Source organism: Sinocyclocheilus anshuiensis, unplaced genomic scaffold, assembly GCF_001515605.1.
Source record: "Sinocyclocheilus anshuiensis isolate Anshui unplaced genomic scaffold, SAMN03320099.WGS_v1.1 scaffold1189, whole genome shotgun sequence".
NCBI classification, from domain to species: domain Eukaryota; kingdom Metazoa; phylum Chordata; class Actinopteri; order Cypriniformes; family Cyprinidae; genus Sinocyclocheilus; species Sinocyclocheilus anshuiensis.
The window spans coordinates 323860-337808 of NW_015552686.1; the positions used below are offsets into that span (position 1 = coordinate 323860).

The window sequence follows — 13949 nt, forward strand, 5'->3', positions numbered from 1 at the left end:
TAATTTATAAAATTTTATATATATATATATATATTATTTCAGTTTTAGTTATTTTAGTACAAGTTAAACTCGAGCAAATTATGAAATGTTGCCTTGCCAACTCAAATAAGTATCTATTTTATTTCAGTTAATGTTTGTTTTATTTCAAGTAATGAATATGTTTATGGTTTCAGATTTATGGTGCAGTCACATTTACGGTTGCTCTACGAAATTGTTTGGGTGATTTCCATTTATTTCAATAGGAATCCCTGCGATTGGGGTTTTCCCATGCATATTTCACTCACGTCCAAGTTGGTCGCGTGAATTCGTTGCGCTGACAGAATCTGCTGGGTTTGAAAGTAACTTCTTTGTGAGCAGCACTTTATGCATTACAAAATTTCCTGAATGTGACCGTACCTTTACCCAACAATAAATATGAAAAAACTGCACTGTATTTAGTCTCTTTATACAAGGAGTCGATGGTCTAAGTGAGCAGTTCCTGGTCAGAATAAGCTTGCAAAGTGAACGTGACCATGCTCATTAATGTCTGTCTCTGGTAGGGCTGTGTTTAATGCTCCACAGATGCCATCAGGTAGCTCATTGTGTGTGCAGCCCTTTAAAACAAACAGTAGCTCTCCTTGCAACTGAACTGAATGGGTTCTTCAAGTGCTCGACATTGCTATTCATCTTGGCTTGCGTTTGAGCAAGAGTCTTTAGGTTACCCAAGGCAGTAGAACAATAGAGGCATAAAGAAGCCCTCGGGCCCCTCGTTGGACAGAGGGCCATTGTCTGCTGTTGATGTGTGGTGTGCTTTGGTGCGTCGGACAGGACGGTGGAGTGGAAGGAGATCCACGGCCCCTCTGTTTGTTTGAAAAAAGAGCCTGTGTTCGCCAAGCTCAACACTTGTATTCTTCATGTCGGCTGGCATGCGTGGTGAGCCTCGCTGTAACATGAGAGCTTTGCAGGACGTACAAAATCAGGGGGTTTGTGAAGAGGGGCTTGAATTGCATTCATTATTTCTTCCAACTCTAAAAGAAGCTCTTTGTTGTGATGTGAAAAACATGACAGGCTCGCAATGGCCTATTTCGTCAGTTACGCTGTAAACACATACACCTATGCTTTTCTAGTTTTATTTAATTTTATATTTTATTATATATATATATATATATATATATATATTCTATTTTTTTAAGAATTAATTGACTCTTGAGTTTTACAACTAAGACTAGCTTTTAAAAACATCCCATAGGAATGAATTGGACATAGTGAAAGTAGTAAAAATTGATCGAAATTTATGATGTCGGCTGTAATAAATTCCAAGGCTTTCTTCATGTTCCATATATATAATTTTACAAATAAAAATGTTTTTGTTCTTTTTATATACATATATTTGTATATATGTTTTTGTTCTTTATATATATGTACAAATATATGTATATAAAAAGAACAAAAACAAAAATGTGTGTGTGTGTGTAATAATATAGTATTATTGTTATTATTATTGTTATTATTTGTATTTTTTTAAAAGAACCATTGATTTGTCCTTTTTGAAAGATACCTTATTTGTATATTGTATAAACAACTATTTTATTTTATGTATTTTTTATTATTATTTTTTATTTTATGAATTATTTGACCCTTCACAAAACTCTGCTTTATTGCTCTTTTTTACTCTATTTTAATCTTTTACTTTAATTTTATTATATTTACTTTTGTTTATTATCTGAACCTTCACTAAACTCTTCACTAAACTGCTTCATTTTATTTTTAATTTATTAAATTAAGGGGTAATTAGATGCTATATATATATATATATATATATATATATATGTTATTTTCAGTAAATTAGGTGCTATTTATTTATTCATTTTATATTTATTTTTCATATTATATATTTATTATTATCCAAGTATTCTGATCCTCCATTGGTGAATAACATGCTGGGTTTTGTGATGAAATAGCATTCACTGAAGCTCTTTGTTGTGATGTGAAAACATGAGCAACTTGCACTGGTGAATTTCCTCAATTGCACTGTAAACTTTTCTAGTATTTTCTGGCTTTGTTCATCTGTGAATGTATGTATCTTTCAGCTAAGGCGGTGCAGGATGGTGCGGGATTACCGTATGCATGCTGGCCTGCTATACAGAGAGCTAGTTCACTGCCGAGCCGTACGGGAAGCGTGTAACCATGGTGATATTTACCTCAGCTCCATGCTTGGCTGTAGCGCTCTCAGATAAGGTCCTGTTGGAATCGTTTCTGGCCAATCTGCCAGAGTGAGACACGTCCCCCGGACCTCATTTGTGCACCTGTTTGAGGAAAATCATAGTGATTACATTCTTCAAATGGCCGAGGAGTGATTGACCCGTTATAAGTGCCATACAGTCGGGCAACCTGCTCATGCATTAAAAATGACATTTAAGAGATTACATTGTAGAAGTTGTAGTTTTTGTAATGTGCTGCAGTGAATATATTTAAAGGGGTCATATGATGCTGCTAAAAAGAACATTATTTTGTGTATTTGGTGTAATGAAATGTGTTTATGCGGTAGGCAAGCACATGTGACGACCCCGGACTTCGTCCACGGTGAAAGCCGATCCGGCGATCCACAGCACTATGTTGATGTATTCCCTCAGCGACCAGCACGGATCAGCTCTAGGCATGACGAATTTGAGACTTTAGTCTTTGCAACTTTACAGATCTTCTTTATGCACCAAGAGCTTGTAACACTCCAAAGAGAAAGGAAAAATTGAAATCGCATCATATGACCCCTTTAATGGAGGAAACTCTTGAGTGATGTGACACCATTAGCCTGATAAAAAATTATTTGTATTCAGTTCATTTTTGTCTGAGAGCATCTTTGCTTGCATTTGACTTCACTAAGAATGAATTGACCCGTCACTAAAGTCCGTACCCTTTGGTTTCTACTGCCAACTCAGACTGGCTTTACAGCAATGAACTGGACATTTTAAATATTTATATTTGTATTATAAATACAAATTTATAAGGTCAGTTATTTTAGTTAGATATTTAGTTTTTTCCTTATTTTATTTTAAGAAATAAAACTAAACTATTTATTTTAAGGGTCAATTATTTTAGTTAGCTATTTTATTTTTACCTTATTTTATTTGAAGAAATAAAATAAAATTGCATTTATTTTCCGGGTATTTGTAAATTATTTTAATGATGTAGGTGGGGTTTATTTTATTAAAAAAATATTTAGGAATTAATTGACCCTTCATAAATTCTCTTCCATTTTTCTTTAAATCTAGCAGTTATTTGATTTAAAACTGCAGAGACTTATGTGAATCATAAACCAAGCAAATGCTTCTCACAGTTATTTAGAAAAGAAAAGCGTCATTTGAAAGTGATTGCAATAATGCAATAATAATGTTTTTACAATACATTCACTATGAGAGCATTAGTGCTATATTTATATAAATTAAACATTTTAAAAATAAACCTGTATCTTTGTTCTTAAGTTTAATATACATTTTTTTTAATTTTACAAAGAAAAACATAAATATAAATGTGTGTTTTAAGAAACAGTGATGTCCTGCCTGAAAAGATACCTTATATAAGTATTTGTATATTGTATAAAAAACTTTTAATTTAATTTAATTTAATTTAATTTAATTTAATTTAATTTAATTATTTGACCCTTCACTAAACTCTGCTTATATTTTATTTTAGAAATTAATTGAACCTTCACTAAACTCTTAAAATTGATTTCATTTAAAAAAAAAATTTGTTTAAATTTTTTTTAATATAATTTTTTTATTTATTTATTACTTTTTATTTATTATTTTTTTATTTTATTCATAATTTATTTATTAGGTATTTGTAACTTGGGGTAAATTAGGCAATTGATTGATTGATTAATTGATTTATACATACATACATACATACATACATACTCAGTGGTGGAAGAAGTACACAAATCAAGTACTCAGACGTCACATGGGGCTAAATGCGTAGCATTTTAATAAGACTGTTAACGTTACGGCAGCGGGGAATATGAACGTGCATTAATTATTTTATTTAGTCTGTGTTATTTTAATGTTTTGTTTTGTTTTTTTTTACCTAAAATAGAGACACTGATGTTGATGTGTCTGCATTCAAGCATTTCAGTGGGCTTAAATAGATCACCCTTTACAGCAGATTTAGTTCACAAACAACTGACAGTTTTGACCTAAATATGATTTTTAGTTACAATAATTAATTAATAATAATAATTAACTTTTATTTTTAAATATTAAATTTTAGCAGCATCAGTCGCGCGCGCGGTTCTTACTTGTGAATTCAGTTCACTGGAGACTCGCACTAAACGGTTCATTTGAATCAGTGAGTTGTCGACTCGAGAACAGCTGCAATCGGTTCATTCTAATTCGTCAATGAATCGTTTAGTGTGATTTGCGAACCGATTTAAAAGGTTCATTGAAAATAATCAGTTCGTTCTTGAATCAGACACCGCTTCTGCGTCTCGGAGCACGTGATATATTATAAGGAGTAACGATATGTTTTATGAAATGTAGTGAAGTAAAAAGTACGATCTTATGCTTTGGAATGTAGTAAAGTAAAAGTTACTCAAAATAAAATGACTCCAGTAAAGTACAGATACTTGAAAAATGTACTTAAGTACAGTAACGAAGTAAAGCTACTCCGTTACTGTCCACCACATACTGTGTTTATTATTACTATCCAAGCATTCTAATCTCTATTGGTTGGTGACTAGTGAATAAGTGAAAGAGCGTGCACTGAACTGTTTAGTGAGTTGGGTCTGTGTTGTTTGTCTTGCATCATGAGCGTGTCGTGTGCTCACTGTGTCCTTCACTCCCCATGGACTAGAAAGACAGTCCTCCCTGTAACTTGATGCTCGCTACAGAAAAATCCCAGGCCTCTAAACCTCTTTGTGCTGAAGAGCATGAGCGCATTTATTTATTTATTCATTTATTTTTGTCTGCTTGGTTTTGCACAGGACACACACACACACACACACACACACACACACACTATCCCAGGCTGTTTTCTGTTGAGTCAGGGAAGCCATCTGCCACACAGTGATAATGGCCCGCCAGGGACGCGCGGCCTGGTACAACCAGAGATGAATTAAAACGCGAGAAAATAACGAATGCTTGGCTCCGCTCGAGTCTTACCACGTTTTACAGTGTCTGTCATCACCCGCCCCCACTGATGTCAGCAGATGCCCGTAAAAAGTCTGAAATGTGCATTTTATGCGTTTCTCACCAGGACTGCGGGAAAATTTGATATGCAATATTGTGTTTTGATACATTCGTGCTTATAAAAAGCCGAGCCGGGTGAGGAAGATTTAACATTTCGTGACAGCTAGTCGTAGGAAATGCATAGGATTATTACAGCGGAAAATACCACGTCATAAATGATGCATTTTTACGAGGATTAGAAAACACTTGGGAGATGAACAGGGCAAAAAATGGAAAAAGCGAGAGGCTGTGAAGAATTATTAGGCTTTATAACATGTCGAGGAGCGTGTTGCGATCATGAAACGAGGTAGCTGTCGGTCAACGTAAGGCAGAAATCAATCCTGAGACAACAAAAGCTTTGTTTAGTCTCCGGCCTTTTATGTCTTCAGTTGTTCATGCGAAGTTTGTCAGGCTTTGTGAACTAGGACAAAGTTGAGGTAGGTGGGCTTCGAAAGTCTGGAGGGACAGAGAGGTTCTTTTTTGTCTCCCTGGATCTCTCGGAGGAAAGTAGATTTGTTTGGGTATTGCTTAGGGTTAGAGTGTCTCTGTGTGCTGCTTCCGTTAATTAGGTTTAAATTTGTGGTTTAAAGATATGATAGCTATGCCATACTGTATGGTGTCATCTTGCTTTCCGCATAAGAAATTTCACAAATATGTGCCTTTATATTTACAGACATTTTGTTTTGTTTTATTTTATTTTATTTTAGTTTAGTTTAGTTTAGTTTAGTTTAGTTTAGTTTAGTTGTGTTGTGTTGTGTTAATTTAATTTGACTTTTTTAGGTCATTTCAACAGTGGTAACTGGTAAACTATTAATTCATTCATTCATCTAAATAATTATGCATCTTTGCATTATTATATATTTGTTTATATCAACCATGATATCGATTTCATTCAAATTGATGATAGTTTTTTTTTTTAAACCTTGGGAGCTCAAATGAAATTGAATAGAAATTGAAATTGAATACTTTAGAAAGCCTATATAGTTTCTATATATAATGTATAATTTTATTTTAGTATATACTGTAATAGTTTTTAATAATAGTTTGAATTAAAATAACCAGTTACAGTATTTTTATAGAATTTCGAGTTTCTTTTTTCATTTTATTGAAAGTTTTAGCAATTTTGTTGTGTATCATTTGCTATTTTTAATGGTTTTCATTTGCTTAAATACATCTATATAGATTTTATTAATTATTATTTTAGGTTAAGGTTTAGTTATTTTAACACGTCAAGTTAAACTAAATTAAAATGGCAACTATATATTATTTGATTTGAAGTAATAGAACCGTTTTAAATGGTTTCAATTGTAGTTTCAGTAGCTTTAGTTAGCTATAATAACCCTGATTCTGAAAATGTTGTTTTTCCAGTTCTGTGGCTTGTGTTGTCCCAGAACTCAAGAATTAGTATGGTTTTGAAATGTATCGATCAAGCTGGAAAGGTTTTTGCAGCAGTGTCATCTTGCTTTCCGCATAAGAAATTTCACAAATATGTGCCTCTATATTTACAGACATTTTGTTTTGTTTTATGTTATTTTATTTTATTTTAGTTTAGTTTAGTTTAGTTTAGTTGTGTTGTGTTGTGTTAATTTAATTTGACTTTTTTAGGTCATTTCAACAGTGGTAACTGGTAAACTATTAATTCATTCATTCATCTAAATAATTATGCATCTTTGCATTATTATATATTTGTTTATATCAACCATGATATCGATTTCATTCAAATTGATGATAGTTTTTTTTTTTTTAAACCTTGGGAGCTCAAATGAAATTGAATAGAAATTGAAATTGAATACTTTAGAAAGCCTATATAGTTTCTATATATAATGTATAATTTTATTTTAGTATATACTGTAATAGTTTTTAATAATAGTTTGAATTAAAATAACCAGTTACAGTATTTTTATAGAATTTCGAGTTTCTTTTTTCATTTTATTGAAAGTTTTAGCAATTTTGTTGTGTATCATTTGCTATTTTTAATGGTTTTCATTTGCTTAAATACATCTATATAGATTTTATTAATTATTATTTTAGGTTAAGGTTTAGTTATTTTAACACATCAAGTTAAACTAAATTAAAATGGCAACTATATATTATTTGATTTGAAGTAATAGAACCGTTTTAAATGGTTTCAATTGTAGTTTCAGTAGCTTTAGTTAGCTATAATAACCCTGATTCTGAAAATGTTGTTTTTCCAGTTCTGTGGCTTGTGTTGTCCCAGAACTCAAGAATTAGTATGGTTTTGAAATGTATCGATCAAGCTGGAAAGGTTTTTGCAGCACTTACCGTCTGGAGGTCGGCCCTCTGCATGCGCACGCACCAGTCATGATGAGATGTTTCAGTTGTTGATGATATCAACGTGCAGCGTAACCCCACAACAAATTGGCTTTGGGCCGAGGTGACAGAGATGCATGATGGGTAAATTGATGAAGTAAAGCGCAGGTCAGGGAGGATAATGGAAGAGAGGAAAACACGGCGGCCGGAGCAGAGGGTTGATGACGGGGTCTTTTCCATTAACTTTTGGGAGCGATGCAGGGTTAACTCGTCTCTCTCGGGCCGGATCACTCCGTCTGCCTGTTTGACACCGCATCTCAACTCAATAAAAGTTGAGCAAAGAAAAGCAAGTGAAGCAAAGTCTCTAAACTTCCTCTGCTATTAATCTTAACTCGAGTCGGAATGTTGTGCCTTTTTCTTGTTTATTTTACAGGTTTTTTGAGCAGCTTCGTTCTCCCACTCCTTCATGCCGAGTAATCAGCAATCGTTCCATCTTATTTAGCTGGCTGCTTTTATGAATACAGTGCGCTTTTGTGCCTCAGTGCTCAAATTCCGTGTTTTTCATAGATAGTGCACTATAAATGCTAAGAAAATGCTTGTATAACAGCTTCATTTGGAGTAAATGTGCAACCCTGGTTTTGTTTTATTTTGTTTTATTTTATTTATTTATTTTATTGTTAATTACTAGAAAATGACAGCTTAATTTGCACTTTAATTATTTTTTCATATTATTATTTTATATTTTATTTTTCTATTTTTCTATATTTTCTATTTTATTATTTTATTTTATTTGTTATTGTGATGGTTTTATTTTATGAATTGGCTGTTTAAGGTTAATTGTGAATTGCTAGAAAATTACAGCTTATTTTGCACTTTATTTTTTTTTATATTATTTTATTTTTCTATATTTTATATTTTATTATTTTATTTTATTTGGTATTTTATTATTTTATTTTGTAAATAGGCAGTTTAAGATGAATTGTGAATTGTTATAAAATGACTTAATTAAACTTAAATGTACATCTATTTTATTTATTATTTTATTTTATTTTGAAATGTTATTTTAATGAAAATAACCAAATCAGACAAATGTTTTATGTCCTAAATATTTTTTATCAGGGTTGCAAAAGTGACAAATCTCATATAATAAATAAATGTAAAGTAAATTGACTTGTGAAATATTTAATTAGACCTCCTGAGGTTGATCCAAATATAAAACACTCCGCGATTACGCTGTTTGATGAAGCCTTTTAATCTTTCTAATATTTTGGCCTGGGTTTAAATCTCATTTTATGGTACACTGTAAATGGAGGAATTTTAATGAAGGCATTTAATAACTGTCTCCACGACACTTCTAGTTTTCTTGCTCTTATGCTAAATAATTAATCACCAATCTTAGTCTGACATGAGTGCTTCTAAGAACTTGAGAAATACTGATTATAAGAGCCAGACTCCTTCACAATGTGTAATTAGAGCCTCATAATTTCAGCCATGCAAAAAACGCAGAGGAAATCGCAAAAACCAAACGTAAAAGCAGAAACCTGACATAAACACACACAAGTGTCATTTACATATTTTAATTACAGTTATTCAAATTTATATTAGGGTAGAATGTTAGTTATTTTTTTATCGTGAATAGAATGTAATCAGAATCTGGAATTGGTATGAAGTAAAATTGAATTTGTAACAACATAAAATATGACCCAAATCCAGGGTTTATGAAGCCATGTAATTGGCTCTGCTTTTCCTAATTTATTTAGCAGTTTCTCTTTGATTCGCTATGTTTTAAGGTGGTTTCACACTAGAGTATTTGTCCTTTTGATTCCCACGGTCTGTTTGTTTGGTTGGTGTGATTGAGTGAAAAGTGTTTCGAGTCATATAGTCTGATCTCAGTCGTATGTATTGTCTCTTCACAGGCGGCGGGTCTTTCTCCCGGTGAGACGCAGACTCCGAGTCTCCTGTTGGCTCCTGGAGTGAGATGGGGCCAGACCCCCATCAACCAGTCCACCCCGTGGGAGACCGACGAGCCTCCCACCAAGCAGCACAGAGAGAGCGACACCACAGGTACGCCAGCACCTGTCTTCACCTGTTCCTTCAGATCAGGACAACAGACAGGAAACAGTATGTTTGCCTTGGATGAGTTGCTCATGTTGTTGTATTCTTCATTTGAAAGTCACTTTGGATGAAAACTGCAGCTACTGTATATTTATAAATGAGTTCATAAACAGGGTTTTAAAACAAATCGGGGGGTTGGTAAGAATTTGTTGTTTTAAAATGTCAATTTATTGGCTCAAAAATACAGTAAAAAATAGTAATATTCTGAAATACTCAAATTACCATTTAAAATGATTGTTTTCTATTTATTCCTGTGATGCAAAGTTGAATTTTCAGCATCATTACTCCAGTCTTCAGTGTCACATGATCCTTCAGAAATCATACTTATTTATGATTATCATTATTATTGAAAATTTTTTTTTACAATAATATATTAAATTAAAATACATTTTTCTACTACTACTACTACTAATAATAAGTATTATTATTATTATTGTTATTATTATTATTATTATTGTTGTTGTTGTTGTTTCCGGTAAATAAATAATTCTAAGTAGGTGCTAAGTAAGGAATAAACTGCAGTGTGGACAAGTCCTGTCTATTAATGCTTTGTATATTTTATTTTTATATATATATATATATTATTTCATATGTATTTTATTTTATTAATTGGCTGTTTGAAGTTAATTGTGAATTGCTAGAAAACGACAGCTTAATTTGGATTACATTTGCATCACTTTTTATTTTATTATTTTCATTTTTTGTGTAATATTCTTTTAGCATTTTATTTTTGAATAGTCTATTTAAGGTTAATTGTAATAAGTAATTTGAAGTAAATTTGCATCACTTTTATTTTATTGTATTTTATTATTAATATATTGTGGTTTTTATATTTATATTATATATTTATTTTATATTTAAATTGTGTATTTTATACACGTATTCATTATCCAAAGTGACTTACAAATCAAGCGCATCACATTCACGTCTCCGTTTTTGGTTGCGGATTGTTCAATTGCTTGTGGTAGAGGTGTGTCTTCAGACGGAAGGGAATGCGCTCTTGACCAATCAGCATCCAGAACTAGAACTGGTCTCAGATTCACAAAATTACCATATTGACATGAACCTAGTTATGACGTTTCCCTGCTCAAATGAGCATACATGGGGTCATTTGTGTTGACTTTTTAGATATTGCTTTGAAATTCATCATGCCGTAGCATCAAACACATGAAATTGAGGCAGTAATGAGGGGCCGACCAAAGTAATGCACGTTACATGAACATTTCCCCGCATCAAATCTGAATGATCTGTTAATGAAGATGGACTGCTGGCCTTAGCCTCTCCTGAGTGATTATACGTGGGAAATTGGACATCGCTGTTGAAGAGGACAGTTGCATGTGTTTTGTAGGGGTTTCTCTCAAGCCCCCCGGGGCCTCCACAGGGGCCCCCCGCTGAGGCGTTTAAGCAGGAACCGAAGTTTCGCAGAGGGAGGGAGCGTTAGCATTGTATTGCACTCTACAGGGTCCCGCTTCCGGCACCTTCCCCGAAACACAAAGTGAGATGTCACTCAACTTCCCCTCGTTTGACAGCGCTCGGTGTAATATGACATATCTGGAGCCCAGATCTGCGTCCCATTAGCTCAGAGACAAAAAAGCTACATAACGACTCTGCAGGAATTAATTAATCATGACGGTTAGCAGTGCGCGGTGAGGAAGTCATTTCGGAAGTCATTTCGGAAGAAAAACTTTTCCCAAACTTTCACAAAGACTCGATTTGCACTTTAATTTAAATTCAGCAAAAAAACGACCCTTGTAATAATTAGCGGTTGATTTAACTTGAAATAAAAGAGATCTAGACTTTTCCGAAAGGACAAAGCGCTCTTATGAAACAACTATTTTATTCCTGTGCGCATTGTAATTATATGAGCAATCAACACTCCATACTGCTAATTTCATTAGCTTTTCAGCGCTGCAGCCAGAGCTATAATTGTGTTTCATTCTTATTTATTTATTTCTTTAATAATCTAATGATAGATTTTTCGTCAAAAGACTTGATTGCAGTGCCCAAATCTGCAGAAAATGCATAAATACTCTGGGAATTATGTTTTTGGTTAAAAGCACTTTTGTGTCTAATACACTAGGAAATATTGGACTTTCTTTTGTTCGCGTGTCCGTGGCGTTTGAAATTTAGTGCAGCTATCCTTTAGTTTGTTCTGAATTATGCACGGACCTCATTCAGGCTGCGGTGAATCTATTACCGCTGGTATATTTCCGTCTCTTCAGACTATAGTGCGGTGAAGGCCAATGTCATGATTAATGTTTTTTAATCTTTTCCCCGCCTGGTGTATTTTGTGTTATGGACCATCATTGTTGAGGAGCTATTTTTGCAGCAGAGGAGGAAGGGCACAGGGCCACAAGAGCACAAAAAAAAATGCCATGTTGCATTGTGAGTAAACTGTATGGCAATCTGGTTTCGATCCTGTGACCTTATGTTCAAAAGACTAAATCTGGGACTTAAATGGATAGTTCAAAATTGTGTCATCATTTACTCACCATTATGTCATTCCAAACCCATACATGCTTTCTGTGGAACACAAAAGAAGATATCTTGAAGAATGTGTAAAGAATGTGTTTTTTGGCCATTCAATGAAAGCCAATGGGGTCCAAGTTTGTTTGGGCCCCAGTGGTCTTCAAAATATCTTCTGTTTTGCGGAAGATCATCAGTTTTGGAACGGCATGAGGGTGAAGTTCGCTTAGCATTCAAAATGTCATTTTTAACACCCAACCTAAAGATATCAAACATAAGGTATAAGGATACGATCACAACCTGAACAGCTTTTGTGACGTGTATTATGTGAACTTACCAAACGTCCGAAAACAATGCTGTGTGCTTGACTGAATGTGCTTGTGATTGAATGTGTGTACCAGGGGCATTTCCTCTGAGGAGGCATGGGAGGCAGTGCCTCCTCAAAAAGTTTATAGTTCATAGTACAAAAAATGCAAATATTACAAAATATGACGTTAAAAAGTGTATAAATCATAACAGCGACACCAGCTGGTAAATTTACAGCGGGAGTCCATGTCTCTCTCGCCTCCCCTGAGCCCATTGAGTTTTAACAGATAAAAACTCAAATTAAAAGCAAACTAAAGCGTGCCGTAGATTTGGTGGGGGGTAATTGAGAATGAATGGAGGAAAGTCATGTGAGAGGAGGCAATGCTTCCATAGCAATATGACTGGATGTGCCTGATTATAATCAGCTGCGATTGGTTCATGAGATAAATCCCGCCTCTTGTGTTTGTGCGTTTAGTGTTTGCGAATCAGTCTGAATGTACAATATAATGGCGTTAATGGGAGCACTAATTAAAAAAAGTAAACAAACAACTCACACACTTAGATATAAACACTTTGTTACGTCAAAATAAGACTTCAAATGGCCTGAAAACATGATCTGTGGGAAAGTTTAGCGAGTAATCAGCTTGGTGAAATTTAAAGTAAATCTCTGCAAGTGACCAATATTTACCAGGCTTTGATGACTGATGATCCGAAAAATTCAAAATTTGTTCAAAGTTAACTATTAAAAAAATAGTTGAACATACTGTAAGTTCACGAATAAAATATATTGTTTAAATTATACTTCTTTGAGTTATTTTAATAAATATAAAATGCTTGAAAACACTAACTTGATTCATACTTGGCTTTAATAAATAGAATATTGATTACATTGTTATTGTAAAAATATAAATAGAATTTAATGTTTTTTCTTTCTTTTTTTCTGATAATGAAAGTAACGTTTATTTAGCCAAGAAAATGTGATTGGGACATGAATTTACATTTTGACTTTGCCTCCTCATTTCAGAACACCACTGCACACCAGTGGTGTGTACATATGGTATTTTTACCAGCTAATAACTCACAAAGACTTTATAAAATCTTATCAAATTGCACACATTGAGATCTTCTGCAAGAAAATGGCCGTTCTGACACGTGCACCAAACTGTAATGGGCAACAAACTGTAGCGTCTGTGACGAGAAGAACTAAGCTTGAGCATTTTTTCCTTTTTTGGGTTGCATCTTATGACATCACATCCTGTTTTTGGTTCTTTTAGATGTATTTCATCAATGTGGTGTAGTGGTCGACCGATATTGTTTTTTTGACAGCCGATGCCGATATCTTAGAGAGCAGGGTGGCCAATGGCCGATATAAAGCTGATATACAGTGGGTACGGAAAGTATTCAGACCCCCTTCAGTTTTTCACTCTTTGTTATATTGCAGCCATTTGCTAAAATCATTTAAGTTAATTTTTTTTCCTCATTAATGTACACACAGCACCCCATATTGACAGAAAAACACAGAATTGTTGACATTTTTGCAGATTTATTAAAAAAGAAAAACTGAAATATCACATGGTCCTAAGTATTCAGACC

At 33.6% G+C, this 13949-nt stretch overlaps 1 protein-coding gene across 7 annotated transcripts in view; it reads left to right on the plus strand.

The window, feature by feature from the left end:
* Positions 1–13949, plus strand: part of LOC107667613 (kelch-like protein 29) — a 298485-nt gene that overhangs the window by 158393 nt on the left and 126143 nt on the right. For all 7 annotated transcript variants that reach the window (XM_016459326.1, XM_016459320.1, XM_016459325.1 and 4 more), the window contains one exon: positions 9386–9533. In XM_016459326.1, coding sequence (XP_016314812.1) covers positions 9386–9533 — 148 coding nt within the window. The remainder of the gene's footprint in view (positions 1–9385; positions 9534–13949) is intronic.